The sequence below is a fragment of the Engystomops pustulosus genome, chromosome 10, assembly GCF_040894005.1.
Source record: "Engystomops pustulosus chromosome 10, aEngPut4.maternal, whole genome shotgun sequence".
NCBI classification, from domain to species: domain Eukaryota; kingdom Metazoa; phylum Chordata; class Amphibia; order Anura; family Leptodactylidae; genus Engystomops; species Engystomops pustulosus.
The window spans coordinates 25,215,886-25,231,619 of NC_092420.1; the positions used below are offsets into that span (position 1 = coordinate 25,215,886).

At 42.3% G+C, this 15,734-nt stretch overlaps 1 protein-coding gene across 11 annotated transcripts in view; it reads left to right on the forward strand.

Annotated features, from left to right (window-relative positions):
• Positions 1-9,975, forward strand: part of WNK2 (WNK lysine deficient protein kinase 2) — a 104,302-nt gene extending 94,327 nt beyond the window's left edge. For 10 of the 11 annotated variants that reach the window (XM_072127031.1, XM_072127033.1, XM_072127032.1 and 7 more), the window contains 2 exons: positions 1,243-1,505; positions 2,397-5,005. In XM_072127031.1, coding sequence (XP_071983132.1) covers positions 1,243-1,505; positions 2,397-2,720 — 587 coding nt within the window. In that variant the 3' untranslated portion in view covers positions 2,721-5,005. Of the gene's footprint in view, positions 1-1,242; positions 1,506-2,396; positions 5,006-9,775 lie in introns of those variants that run through there. The other variant, XM_072127038.1, reaches the window with a different exon arrangement.
• The last annotated feature ends 5,759 nt before the right edge of the window (positions 9,976-15,734 follow it).

Here is a 15,734-nt window from a genome sequence, read left to right on the forward strand (position 1 = left end):
TGCGCTATAAGCCCTCGTGTGATTATCTGCATGCCGTGCTTGCACTTGTTTTGTCATGTGATTTGTTTCTTGAATACGTTGTTCCTTGGTCTCTGTTTTCTCATTCTGGTCAAAATGTGGATTGCCATGTTTAGTACGGAGGCCTTCAATTTGTAATGGCTGTACATAGCCTTACTAGGACACAAAGGGGGGTATTTATCCATACGCCTACGTATGATAGCCCCACGACCCTCCGACGCAGCCGGATACATCAAGAGGTTTCGGGCTCTCGATGTATCCAGCGGACTTCATCCTGACAAGCCCAGAGCGCCCTGCATGGCAGAAAATCCACAGAGCTGGCAAGGATGGGAAATTTTATGCTTGTGGATTTTGCCGGTCAGTTTTGCTATGAATTAGCAAAAAAATTATTCGGATCCGTGTACAAAACTGACATGACTTGAAAGATATTGTATTGCTCCGCTATAAAAATCTCCCAAGAATCTGGATGATGTGAATTTACCATTCTAAGGGATGTCCCAAGTTTAGAAGTTGGTGATGGGTGTGTGTCCTACTTCTGGGAGCCCCAAAAATCTAAAGAACAAGACTGCAGGGTTCCCATTCTCAGTAATTGATGGAGCAGCAGGACAAGCCAAGGCTAATAGAGTGCTTTGACCTCTGGCACTCCTATAGAGTGGAATGGAGCGGCAAGGAGAATGCTTGTCCTAACGCTTCACCCATTAGTGAGAACAGTATCCCTGGGGGTCCCAGCATTCGGAAGCCTCACAGAAGGGATAACTTCTTCTAAACATGGGACAACCATTCCAATGCATTTGAGACAATGGCATAGTTTTATTTATGTTTTGAAAAGTTTTCATTTACTGCAAGAACTACAAAACTTATTTGCATATTCCTTACCCAGAATCGCTAGCAGAGCATGCATTGCCTTTGCAGACCATATTTTCAGGCGTTCAAAGTTTTGAAGGCAATCTCCATGAGGAGAATCCATCCCTTCCTGACCTAGAAGAATGGCTACATGGTTTTGAGGCATTGATTTGTTTGGTCTACCCATGGGATATAATTTTGGCCATTAAGATAAGCTCAATGTTGGCGGGACCCATAAAATGTCAGGGGAACTAATGAATGGCCACTACCTACATGAAGACAATATTTAACAGAATGAGAATACATATGACGGAATGGAAATGTTTGATGGGGAAACCCTATTATAGGACTGTTGTGATCGCTCTTTCTGTGTTTGTGCAGGATCCTCCACTAGCAGCCTTGCTGTCGGCCCTGAACAGTCATCCGCCCCTCCTGTGTCTGCACCACAAATCCAGGCTCAGTCTAACAATAGTAACAACAAAAAGGGGACATTCACAGAAGACCTCCACAAGCTGGTGGATGAGTGGGCAAGTAAAACTGTAGGAGCAGCACAATTCAAACCATCCTTAAATCAGCTGAAGCAGCACCAGCAGCGGCTGGACCTGGAGCACAAGCCCACACCCAGCAACGAGGACTCAAGCTCAGTAAGTCTACTCTTGGGTTTGAAAGGAAACCTGACACCAGATTTTACCCCATTAAACTAGCAGCCCCTCCCTCTGGTAGGATATGAAATGTCCTTCCTAGAATTCCCTCTTTTATGTAAAATCTTACCTGTTTTATCTATAAAATATTTCCTCAAGTCTTGTGACAATGAGCTAGAGAAGAGTTATATTTGCCCAAGATAAGTTAAATTTAAACCCTACAGGGGAAGTGGCACTTCAGACACTTGAGAACTATTGATCAGATCACATTTCCAGTTATGTCTTTAACCACTTGTATCTCTGGTTCTGTAGCAATGCAATTCTTATGTTTTATATGAAACCAAGAGCATGTTACAAAGTACTGCAGAACCCCTCCCCCCCCAGCAGCTTCTATACTTGACTCATCTTGGGCAAATATGGTGGTAAATGGTAAAATAAGTTTGGTAAAATTGGACGTATTGGACGGGGGTGGACGAATTGTCCAGTGCCCCATTCTATATTAGCCTTACAATGGTCTATGGATGCAAGTTCTGTGGCTCATCTGTAGGATATTCATTTTGACACCTTTCCCTATAGTAACAGAACTGACCTTTTGCCCATATAAATGGTGGTTGTATGTAAGACGTGGACTTCTTAAAGGGGTTGTCCGGCATCTGCCCATGATGAGACCACAGGAGAAAGTTGTCACTTTATTATTTCTCATGGGAAAATATTGGTAAAGGGCAGAGTGTAGGAGAGTAATTCTCTAGACGACACCAACTGTAAAGCTAATGGGCCATGGTTATAAAAGGTGACCCGTTTTAAAGTCCGTCCTCCTCTGATGTTGGATATTGTTGTGCAGTGACATATGATCTAAAGTGCTGAAAGCTGTTTGCTTTTCTCTGTGTTCCTTAGGCAAGTCAAAGTCTATCAGAAACAACAACAAAGTACAAAACTCCTCTGACTTGTCCGGCCCCCATGGGACTGATGTCATCCTCCATCCCAGCAGCCCTTTCTGGAGCATCACAGTCTGGTATATTACCGCCTTACATGATGCCCTTTTGTCAGTATGCAGGAGTATTCCCGGCACCGGTGTACGGAGTGCAGTGGGCTGGAGCCTCAATGCCCACAATGGCAGGAAGTCAGCTGATTTCCCAGTCTGCCAGCATGCAGATATTCCCTATGTCCTTGCCACAGCCAACAATGAAGCAGTCTCATTCCAACATGAGAATCACGTAGCTTTGAGGCCTTCTATTGTACGAAAGTCCATATTTGAATTGTCTGAGCCTGCCCACGCCTTGTGTGTCCTCATGCCCCGCCCCTGCGGAGCTGGGTAAAGTTGTTCGATCAGTAGCAGCCCTCTTCAGCTCTGTATGATGCATGAGGAGTATGGTACGACGGCAAGTCTTGGCCAAACCCACATGTCCCTGCACACCACCATACTCTGCACTCCACAATCACTGTGAAGGTCATGCGTGTAGTGTCTCATAGCCCTTATTTCTTGCTCTACATTTCTGTGTTTTATAATTTTACACATTCTGAAATGTTTAGTACTTGAACTAAAAAAATATAAGGGAGGTTTAGTGCCTTGAGTCATTTCCAGTTTACCTGGGAAAACCTGTGTGTAAAAAAAGAAAATGGAAAGAACAATGCTAGCAAATTTTTTTTTCCCGTTCACCATTTTTAATATTTTTTTTTTCCTTATGTACTGCACACGGCGATACATATACACTGCACTTTTTATTTCTTTGTCTTTCCCATGTACGATAGATGTTGTGTTTTATATATAACAGTACCTCTTCCCACCCCCCCCCCCCCCAAACTTCATAAAATTAAACTAAAATATATATATATTTTTATTTTTAATTTAAAACCTGTAAAAAGCGTAGATAGACACTGGCTTTTTATTTTAATCTTGAAAATTGATTGAAATGACTTGACATTTACAAAATAAAATGTGTTTCCAGGTACAAACTGAGCTACATGGTTATTGGACGAAGGCATCTGAGAACATTTTTTATGTGTTTTTTTTTTTTTTAGCCTTCAGCTTAAATTTTATCATTTTTGTTTTTGAACCAAAGGTCTATTTGGGGCAGATTCCCAAGGCTTTGCCATTGTAATAACGCATGTGCAGATATCTCTGCTGAGGGCTCGATGCTTCTCTTCTCATCTTTTGGTCACCTTTTGCTATGCACATAAATGCAATCCATCAATTTACCAGAAACCAAAAATAATTTATTTTACGAATTCCGCATTGGTACTAGTATCCGTTTTGATACTAGTTTCAGATTCGCACTCAACATGTTTAGACACTTTGGTTTGGTTCCTCAACTTTGTCATAGACTTCACTAAAAACCTTGGGAATATACCCGATTTTAAGAAAAAAAAATTTTTTTATTACTTTGCACTTTATTTGTTGCACAAGTTTACACTCTTCTCAGTATTAGCGCACACACCCGCTGAAAATTTTTTATGCCCTTTTTTTGCCCTTTTTTTTTTTTTTTTGAGCATCCTTTTGCATATGAACAAATGAAAACAGGAGAGTCTTCACATTTCTGCTCACTTTTCACCATTATTCCTTTTTTTTGTAAGATTGAGGCTCTCTCTTCACCTAGAATCTAATTTTTAGTTTTCAGCTCTAGTCCTGTCCACTCTGGAGTTCATGACATCCTTTTTTTGGTGTGTGATTTCATTTTTATTTTGTATAATATGTATATTTTTTTTTAAATCCTATCCATAATTTTGAAAGAGACATCAGCAATACTTCATTGAGCAGATATTTTGCTTATTCTTTACAGTTCTAGTGAATAATCCTAAATTTACTCAGGCCTCTATTATTAGCTACCGCACAACTAATGGTGAAAGATGACCAGACGAGGATGGCCACTAATACCACTAGTACCTCTGGTGTAGACTACTTGGTGGATTTCTTGCTGGTCGTCTTTGATCACTTGTTGGTATCACAGCAGTCTGCTCACTATGACTGTATGAGTGATCAACCATCAGACATCTAACAGCTAGTCAGACGGGATAACCAGATACGTTTCTTTTTCATGATATTTTGGATTCTCCGCTGAAGGCCTTGGAGCCTCATTCCGTGAAGCTGTGAAATGTATCTATTCCCCTCCTCCCCCCCCCCCCCCCCGCTCCCTATCTCCCGCCTTCAACCATTGTAAATGTCTCCATTTTGTTGGTAATCCCTGACTGTAAACACATCAATTCTGTTGGAATTGACTTTTATATTGACCATTCTGCAGGGTGTGAAACCTTCTAAGATCGGAAGAGATTTCTGTTCTCTTCAACATCTTGAATTAGTTTTTATTATTCCTGTCTGTGCTTCATGAGCAAACATGGGAAGTATGTCCTGCACTCTTTTCCCTATGCTTGCACTGAATCTTACCTTCCAAGTCGCTCTTGCCTGATTGTATAAACTGCCCTCCTCTCCTGTATGCTGACACGGTCAGTGGCACCAATGCCTCAATATTGTACAATAATACAGAATAAACATTTTGTGCTTGAAAACATTTTCCGAATGTGTCCTCGTGTTTTCTCCTGTCCACCTCCGTCTTCAGCCGACTTCCCAACTGTTTCTCAAACACTATGTCATGTGTACAAAATCCAAGTATATCCCCTATGCAAGTATCAATGGTAAGTTAAAGAGAATTGGTCATGGGGATTAAGTCCCACGAGTGACCACTAGTGTCCTGTTATGTTCTGGGGGATTCAGCTTGGGTCCTCATGCTCACAGTGCAGTGAGTTAGCCATTTATTTTTTTTAGAGGCTAGTGCACATACCCATACTTTTCTATAGCCTTGTGACTCCACAATCTTGTGCTGAAGCCGACTGCCAAGGCCACAAAAGATGGAGCAGCTCTAGAGATGAGCGAGTATACTCGTTCGAGCTTGATGCTCGTTCGAGTATTAAGGTACTCGAAACGGCTCGTTGCTCGGACGAGTATTTCCCCTGCTCGAGATCGAGCATTTAATTAAAAAAACACAGTGAAGAACAATGAAGAATAGAATAAAAACAGTGAACACAGGATCATTTAAGTGAAAAACACAGTGAAAAACGCAGTGAAGAATAGATTACAGATGTTCGGCACATCTGCTTACTTGTGGGAGATAAGCGCGGAATGGTGCAAACAAAATAGCATGTGAAGAACACTATATATGTGTGTAAAGAACACATTGCAGATGTATGGAAACATCTGCAATGTGTTCTTCACACACATATATATTGTTCTTCAAATACTATTTTGTTTGCACCATTCCGCGCGTATCTCCCGACAAGTAAGCAGATGTGCCGAACATCTGTAATCTATTCTTCACTGTGTTTTTCACTGTGTTTTTCACTTAAATGATCCTGTGTTCACTGTTTTTATTCTATTCTTCACTGTTCTTCACATCTGCTAACTTGTCGGGAGATAATATACGCACGGAACAGTGAAGAATAGATTGCAGATGTTTGCATACATCTGATCACTTATCAGAAGACATTCTTTTTCAATTAAATAACACATTTTATTCCTGAACCATGGTCCCTTTGAAAAATGCTCGGGTCTCCCATTGACTTCAATGGGGCTCGTTATTCGAGGCGAGCACTCGAGCATCAGGAAAAGTTTGTCTCGAATAACGAGCACTCGAGCATTTTAGTGCTCGCTTGTCTCTAAGCAGCTCCTATTCCTGCCTGTATTTTTGGCCAGGGCATTCTTCATCATCGGTGCAGGTGGTGCTCACACCTCTATGACAGAGGGGCCACAAACTAGGGATCAAGGCTGAGGTTGCAAACGGCATGTTCCTTATTTAGAAAAAAATCTTTGTATGCTGCATACAATGACCTATAAAGAGTCAGGTTAATCCTCTACCAATGCAAATGATAGATCGTCCTTCTAGTTATCTCAGGAAAGGGGAGCACTTTGTAATATAAGCCACAGTGCTCATATGCATTCTGATCTGATAAAATATAGTATCCATTATCGGCAAAGATCTATTCTAATCAAGTACTACTTGGACATGATAAAATACAATGAAAAAACATAGTGGTAATGAAATGCATAAATCAAGAAAAGACCATAACCCCAGAGGTTAAAGGTTGGCGATGGTGCCCCTAGAGAAGCCATGATTCCTTCCAGATGTCTGATTTTTATTGACAAATCCATTAGGGATAGAAATGGGAATGGGCTACCGAAGTGTGTAGTGTTAATCTACCGGCCTCATTAAATCTAAGACATTGAAGAATGTTTCCCACTCGAAGATTTTCCCTCAATAAGAGGTTGCATTGACAAATGTCTTAAAGGAAACCTCTATTAACCTAGATATGATTTGTAGGTTCCTCCTAATGTCCTAAGCCCTAAACTATCTTTCTCTAACCCTTTTATATAGCCTAACTTTTATCTTATGATGATGCTAATTGTCAGCTGAGGCTACTAGGGCATGGAGCAGCCTCTCCAGGCAGTGGGAGCAAAGGCTACTCCATGCCCCAGCAGGCTATGCTGACCAAAATCCTTGTGCATCCTCAACGCTCTACTGAGACCGCTTGTGCCATGTTCTACTAGTCCTGTGCTCCTTCGGTGCCATCGGCTTCTACAATACACATGTGAGCTCCAAGGAAGCCGGCGCTGTGAATACAGCTTGTGTGCAAACACAAGCCGTATCAGGGACATGCAAGGTGGTGGGACAGCTGAGGCTACTGGTGTGGAGTAGTCATTGCTTCCACAGCCCGGAGAGGCTTCTCTATGCCCCAGTAGTCTTTGCCAAACATTTGCATATTAGTAAGCTAAAGGTTAGAACAGGTTAAGCTACATAAAATGATTAGAGAAAGATAGTTTAGTGCTTAGAACATTAGGAGGAGACCTTTCGACCTTCAAGGAGGGGATATGAAAAAATGGGAAAGCTCATCATTGGTTTTTGAATAAAAGAACATTAGGAGGAACCTACTATGGGATCTACCTTAATGGTAGGTAACCTTCAAGTGGCACATCAATGTATGATGTAATAGTCATTGGGCCAAATTGCGCCAGTTTTCTGTCTAATTTTGCACTGAAAGGAATGTGCAAACTGCTTGTACATGTATTTATGAAGTATTGGCGGCACAGGAGAGTTGTTCCCGTGCCGATTTGGACTGGGTACCGCATTTATTACTGTGACTCAACAGAATTGCCTCACACATGTCATTGGTGCACCAAAAACAGTTAGTGAACTCTGCCGGAGCAGTGAGGGTGCTGCCGGATGATCAATAACAAAATGAGAATTATGAAAAGTAGCGGCAAAATTTATAATAGATGTGGCTGTATTTCCTGGTGGCCACATTAAGGGCTCTTTCACATTGGCACATTGGCACATTGTCCGTGGTTCTGTGATTGATTCCTAGGGGTGTTTTCACATTGACTTGTATCTTCACTGAAACTATTTTTTTTTCACAGAATGAGATTGAAGTCTATGGGTGCACAAAAAAACAGTTTTTAAAGCAATGTAAAACCTTCAGTTTTTATTTTTTAGCGGGCACAGAGACAAAACGGAAGAAAAGCGGAGACACAACAGAGACAAAACGCAACTGAAGCTGAGCACCACCGCCAATGTGAAAGAGCCCTTAAGCTGAGATTCTTGGTTTTAATATGTTCATCAGAACACAGTTCAAGGTACTATAGAGCCCAAGATATGGAAGGCTGAACTGTCCGCCCCCTTCAGTCTCCAGGGATCTCTGCACAATTGGTATATTAATTGCATAATATGCAAGTCCACAGTGTAATAAGGTAGCGTTGTAGTGTCTGAGATTTATGGCAATCCTATACACACAATGCAGAATTTGCAGCAAAAATGCTTATTGCACTGGACCTCTCTGCAATGCTAAGATTGAGCTCTACCACTTGACATAACAGAATCTCACTGTGATTGGATGAGAAACTAGGCGATTTTGGATAGTTTCTGGTGCTTGCAGAATGCCCATGGGATTACCAAGGGAAATAACAAGCAAATACTGCAGCCATTCCACTACGTTTGAGCCATCGTGGGCAAAAAGAGTCTCTTCTATGCTCATTAGCATATGACTTAGGAGGGAGCAGATGAAAAGGCATTCAGGAAATCTACCCTTCAAGTGAAGCTTGATAAATCAGGAACACTTACCCTTAGATCCAGGCATCATGATTATGGTAATCATATTTATCGATGGCCTCCTACCTTCTAAATTAACTTTTGGCTTTACCAGAGCCCTTCCATGCTGCAGCTTCAGGCTGTTACACTGTGCTGGAACTCCCCACCCCTTTCCACTATCTGAGATTACAGCAGGCAGAAGGAGGAGGGAGACAGTGTAACTGCCTGTGAAGCTACAGCATGGAGAGGGTCTAGTAACACTGTAGAGCCCTTCAGACTCATTAGCATAATAATAGTTGATTTTAGAAGGGTGGAAGCCATGGATAACTAACATAAGAAGAATACCCCAGTCATGGTGCCAGGATCTATGAGTAAGTGCCCCTGGTTTATCATTATGGACTTTTATGGGAGCTTTCCTTGATTTTATATTGAAGGTGTACCCTGTTGTACAGACCTGGCATAACACAATACAGGGAACTGAAAGCAGATGACTCCAAGCTCTACATAGGGTCTAGAAACCACAACTACAGACAGAAGTAGATGGGAGGGGGAGGGGCTGCGAATACAGTTTCGGCTTATGGTCACCACCCAAAGCATAGTCATTAATGTTTTGTATTATGCCGATCGGTACGGGAATCGGTGTCAGAACTGGGGGTGGCCTATGAATAGAGATGGGCGAATTTAGCAAAAACGGGTGGAGAGGGCTCACAGGCTGAGCCCTCTCCATAGCCAGTAAGTCTTTGCTGCATTTTTGAGCAAAGACTTACCAGTAACTAGCACCAGTCGCGGGTGTTTTCCCCCCAATGGCCGCCAGCTTCAAAAAGATGGCAGCACGCTGCCATCATGCCGAGGATCGTCGCTCCACGTAAAGTCATCAGGGAGCGATGATATGTCGCCATGACAGCCTCAGGTCAACTGCTTCATTCAGCCGGGACATGGGAGGCCAAGCTTCGGAAGGGACGGGAGAGACCAAGATTCAGCTGCGACGGGGTTGGCCAAGCTTCATCAGGGGTGGGGGAGACCAAGCTTTGGCAGGGACACGGTAGGCCAAGCTTCTATTCATGTAGCGTCTTATTATCTGGTCTTCAGATCGCATCCTGTGGCGCACAATGATCCTGCGTCACCTCTCCACATCAAATAGATGGATTCTGCATCTTCTTAATGATCAATTTAATAAATTGCTATACTTTATTTTATTTTTTTTAGCATCTTTGGACGAGCCAGACGTTAATCAAGATTAAATCTTAAGAACGACAAAGGTTTCTTCTGTGCTCTTTAACTCAAGATTATAATTCCCCGGAACCTCATAAGAGAAGGCTGCTGATAATAACATACTACACGAGATGTGACTGATTGTAGGAAACACACCGACGCGCTAATGTCGGGTTTGATATAACGCTTCCACTGCGGGCAAGTGTATTATTCCGATAATAAAGGTTTTCAATAGATCTACTGCAAAGACTGTCATTATTATGTGAACATCTCGTGTGCCAGTAATTCTTCATAGCCTGTGTTCAATGGACAATTACTTAAAGGAATTTGCTATCTATAGAGAAACTTCTGCTTCTATGTGCCCTAGGGGCATGGGTGAGCCTACAGGTGCAAGTAGCACCTACTTACACTATGACTGACAGCTCACGTAGAAAGATGGCATAGATGGCCTCTGCCTGTATGATCATTATCTCTTACCTGTTTGTCCTGGCGTCTTTTAGATGACAATCTATGACATACAGCCATGTTATGGTCTTGTGTAACATATTAGAACTAAAATATTAATAAGCTTTGCTTAGGACAGGTATAAAAAAAAAAGCAACCCCACTAATTAGCAACAGGACTGTGGCATCACGTGCTTCGGTCACATGGCCTGTTTGCAGCTTAGTTCTATATGAGCTGCAATACCTGGAACAATCACTATACAATCTATGGTGCTGTACTTGCCAACCATGGAATAGTCCACGGACAGTGGCGTAACTAGAAGCTGATGGGCCCCACTGAAAAGTCTGTGCCAGTAATAGTCTTCTCATATGGGAAAGTGACACCATAATGGCCCACTAAACGTCTTGGGCCTTGGTGCGATCGCAACCTCTGTACCCCCTCAAGTTACGCCCCTGTCCACGGAGCCCCTCTGAATGCTTCAGTCACGTGAAACGGCTGTTTAGTTCCGATGCTGGATTTTGGAGATCATGATCTAATCTTAAAAATATACAGTGGCATGCAGGGGCGGACTGGGAATTTAAAACGGCCCTGGAAAAAACTATAAAAGTGGCCCCATTTTATGGGCGGAGTCAAAACAAGTGGGTGTGGTCATATAATGTGGGTGGGGTTATAACAGACAAATTGTTGGTAGATGGCCTTAATGCAAAACAAGAACATGTTTTGCTAGTAAGTGAATGTAATGTGCAAAGAATGTGACCTGTCGATCAGTAAATGATGCAAACACACGACCCGATAAGCCTTAAATACCTTTCCCCTGTGCCATTCATGTACAAGTCAGAGAAAGAATATATTGATACTGCCTCCTATGTACAAGAATAATGCTGCAATAACACATTTAGAATAACACATTCAATCCTGCCTTCTATATACAAAATAAAACTACTACAATACCTTCTCCCATATACAAGCCAACTACTATAATACTGCCCCTATGTACAAGAATATTACTACTATAATACTGCCCCCTATGTACAGGAATATAACTACTATAATACTGCCCCCTATGTACAAGAATATAACTACTATAATACTGCCCCCTATGTACAGGAATATAACTACTATAATACTGCCCCCTATGTACAAGAATATAACTACTATAATACTGCCCCCTATGTACAGGAATATAACTACTATAATACTGCCCCCTATGTACAAGAATATAACTACTATAATACTGCTCCCTATGTACAGGAATATAACTACTATAATACTGCCCCCTATGTACAAGAATATAACTACTATAATACTGTCCCCTATGTACAAGAATATAACTACTATAATACTGCCCCCTATGTACAGGAATATAACTACTATAATACTGTCCCCTATGTAAAAGAATATATCTACTATAATACTGTCCCCTATGTACAAGAATATATCTACTATAATACTGTCCCCTATGTACAAGAATACCACTACTATAATACTGCCCCCGATGTACAAGAATAGAACTACTATAATACTGCCCCCTATGTACAGGAATATAACTACTATAATACTGCCCCCTATGTACAAGAATATAACTACTATAATACTGCCCCCTATGTACAAGAATATAACTACTATAACACTGCCCCCTATGTACAGGAATATAACTACTATAACACTGCCCCCTATGTACAAGAATATAACTACTATAATACTGCCCCCTATGTACAAGAATAGAACTACTATAATACTGCCCCCTATGTACAAGAATAGAACTACTAAAATACTGCCCCCTATGTACAAGAATATAACTACTAAAATACTGCCCCCTATGTACAAGAATATAACTACTAAAATACTGCCCCCTATGTACAAGAATATAACTACTAAAATACTGCCCCCTATGTACAAGAATATAACTACTAAAATACTGCCCCCTATGTACAAGAATATAACTACTATAATACTGCCCCCTATGTACAGGAATATAACTACTATAATACTGTCCCTATGTACAAGGAATATAACTACTATAATACTGCCCCCTATGTACAAGAATATAACTACTATAATACTGCCCCCTATGTACAAGAATATAACTACTATAATACTGCCCCCTATGTACAGGAATATAACTACTATAATACTGCCCCCTATGTACAGGAATATAACTAGTATAATACTGCCCCCTATGTACAGGAATATAACTAGTATAATACTGCCCCCTATGTACAGGAATATAACTACTATAATACTGCTCCCTATGTACAGGAATATAACTACTATAATACTGCCCCCTATGTACAGGAATATAGCTACTATAATACTGCCCCCTATGTACAAGAATAGAACTACTATAATACTGCCCCCTATGTACAAGAATAGAACTACTATAATACTGCCCCATATGTACAAGAATAGAACTACTATAATACTGCCCCCTATGTACAAGAATATAACTACTATAATACTGCCCCCTATGTACAAGAATATAACTACTATAATACTGCCCCCTATGTACAAGGATATAACTACTATAATACTGCCCCCTATGTACAGGGATATAACTACTATAATACTGCTCCCTATGTACAAGAATATAACTACTATAATACTGCCCCGTATGTACAGGAATATAACTACTATAATACTGCCCCCTATGTACAAGAATATAACTACTATAATACTGCCCCCTATGTACAAGAATATAACTACTATAATACTGCCCCCTATGTACAAGAATATAACTACTATAATACTGTCCCCTATGTACAAGAATATAACTACTATAATACTGCCCCCTATGTACAGGAATATAACTACTATAATACTGCCCCCTATGTACAGGAATATAACTACTATAATACTGCCTCCTATGTATAGGAATATAACTACTATAATACTGCTCCCTATGTACAGGAATATAACTACTATAATACTGCCCCCTATGTACAAGAATAGAACTACTATAATACTGCTCCCTATGTACAGGAATATAACTACTATAATACTGCCCCCTATGTACAGGAATATAACTACTATAATACTACATATATACACAGAAGAGAACATGCAAAAAATCAGTATGTATCATATACAGCTACAGAAAACGCATGAGATCCTCACCTATTGCATCCAGTGACATCAGGTGATCCCCGGATTGCACTCGTTCCTCATCTTTTCCAATAGTAACCTTGTCTCTTCCTCCAGGTACACAGCTTTCCTGCAGAGTTTACCACACAGACGTCTTATGTTCTGCACTTTCCCATTGTCCCTTCTTCTGCTACCACCAATACTGTGCCCCAAATACTGTAATAGAGCCCCCTAAAATATTAGTACCACACAAATAGTGCCCCATAATGTAACATACTGTAATGGTAAGGATAATTTATTTCTTCTATTCTCTCCTGAAACCTCCTTTACCCCCCCCCTCCCACCCCAGTATTGGTAGAGCTCCGACTATAACCCAGGTGTAATAATAATGGCCCCAGCCTACCCCAGTCATAAAAATTAATGCCCCCAGCCTGCCCCAGACATAGAATTAATGCCCCCAGCATGCCCCAGACATAGAATTAATGGCCTCAGCCTGCCCCAGACAGAATTAATGGCCTCAGCCTGCCCCAGACAGAATTAATGGCCTCAGCCTGCCCCAGACATAGAATGAATGGCCTCAGCCTACCCCAGACATATAATAAATGTCCCCTGCCTACCCCAGACATAGAATGAATGGCCCCATCCCACCCCAGAAAAAGAATTAATGGCTCCAGCCTGCCCCAGACATAGAATTTATGCCCCCAACCTACCCCAGACATAGAATTTATGCCCCCAACCTACCCCAGACATAGAATTTATGCCCCCAACCTACCCCAGACATAGAGTTTATGCTCCCAGCCTACCCCAGATATAGATTAATGCCCCCTGCCAGCCCCAGATATAGAATAATGCCCCCCCCCGCCCCAGACATATAATTTATGCCCCCCTGCCCCAGACATATAATTTATGCCCCCCTGCCAGCCCTAATGCCCCCCCTGCCCCAGACATATAATTTATGCCCCCCCCGCCCCAGACATATAATTTATGCCCCCTGCCAGCTCTAATGACCCCCCCCCCGCCCCAGACATATAATTTATGCCCCCTGCCAGCCCTAATGCCCCCCCCGTACCAGACATATAATTAATGCCCCCCTGCCCCAGACATATAATTTATGCCCCCTGCCAGCCCTAATGCACCCCCCCGCCCCAGACATCATTATTGCCCCATTCTATCATTAAAAAAAACAAAAAACATCATACTAACCTCTTTGTAGCAGGTTTCTTCCTTTCCCTCAGTCTTCGGTGGCTTGGTGTAAGAGGCGCGGGATAGTGACGTCACTGCTCCGCGCCCCTTACACCAAGCCGCGGAGCTGCAGTGTCAGCCTCCTCCACGCTACACAGGTCGCGCAATGACGTCAATTATGTTAAAAGTTGTAAGGAGGGAGTGCGGACCAGCTCTGGACCGGCCCAGGGCCGACCGGCCCACCAGGAAAATTCCCGGTGGGTACAATGGCCAGTCCGCCCCTGGTGGCATGCATAAATATCCATACCTCTTGAATAGTGATGAGCGCACAAGAGAAAGTACATCCAGACCCGAACTTGAAAACCAAACTCCCTCCAGTGACACATGTGATTGAAGCTGGCACCTATTGTGGGGGTTGAGCCATTAAATGCTTCAGGCAAAGCTGATTTCGTTGGGGAGCAATGATCCTCCCCGAAATGGCTGCATCCCCAGCAGGTAAGTCTGTTGGCGGGCATTTAAAGAGATAACATCCGTTCATGGGTGTTATTGGCAAGGGGATTGAGCCAAACCCAAAACCTTGGGGTTTGGGTCTGCTCAACACTATACTGTGAATTTTCATTTTACATGTTACAGACAAAAAGTAACCTTTTCATTAATATTTAATATAAAAAGGCTCAGAGTCTCTCTGGGGGAGCTACAGAGATCCACAGCTCAGGTAAGAGAATCTGTCAACAGGGCATCTATTACTTGTGTACTTCACAAATCTGCCCTTTTATGGAAGAAGAGCAAAAACATGGGCACACAGCAAGCGAGTGGAACAAGGTGCTCTGAGGAGATGAGACCAAAATGCCAACGCTAAGAGTGGAGAAACGCCAACGCTGCACATCACTCTGAACACAACATCCTCCCTGTGAATCTCTGTGGTGGCTATATCAGGCTGAGGGGAGGTTTCAACAGGGACGTTAGGGGGGTAATCTTTGGCAGGGATGGGGGAGGCCAAACTTCTTCCGGAATGGCGAGGCAAGATTTGTCAGGGGAGGCTGAGCTTTAGCAGGAAAGGGGCAGGCCAAGCTTTGGCATGAACACCGGAGGCCAAGCTCCGCCAGGGACACCGGAGGCCAAGCTCCGCCAGGGACACGGGGGGCCAAGCTCCGCCAGGGACACGGGAGACCAATCTTCTATTCATGAAGAACTAGAAAACAAGTGATAATCACCAAATAGTCCTCTTATTACTTTTCCAAAAAAA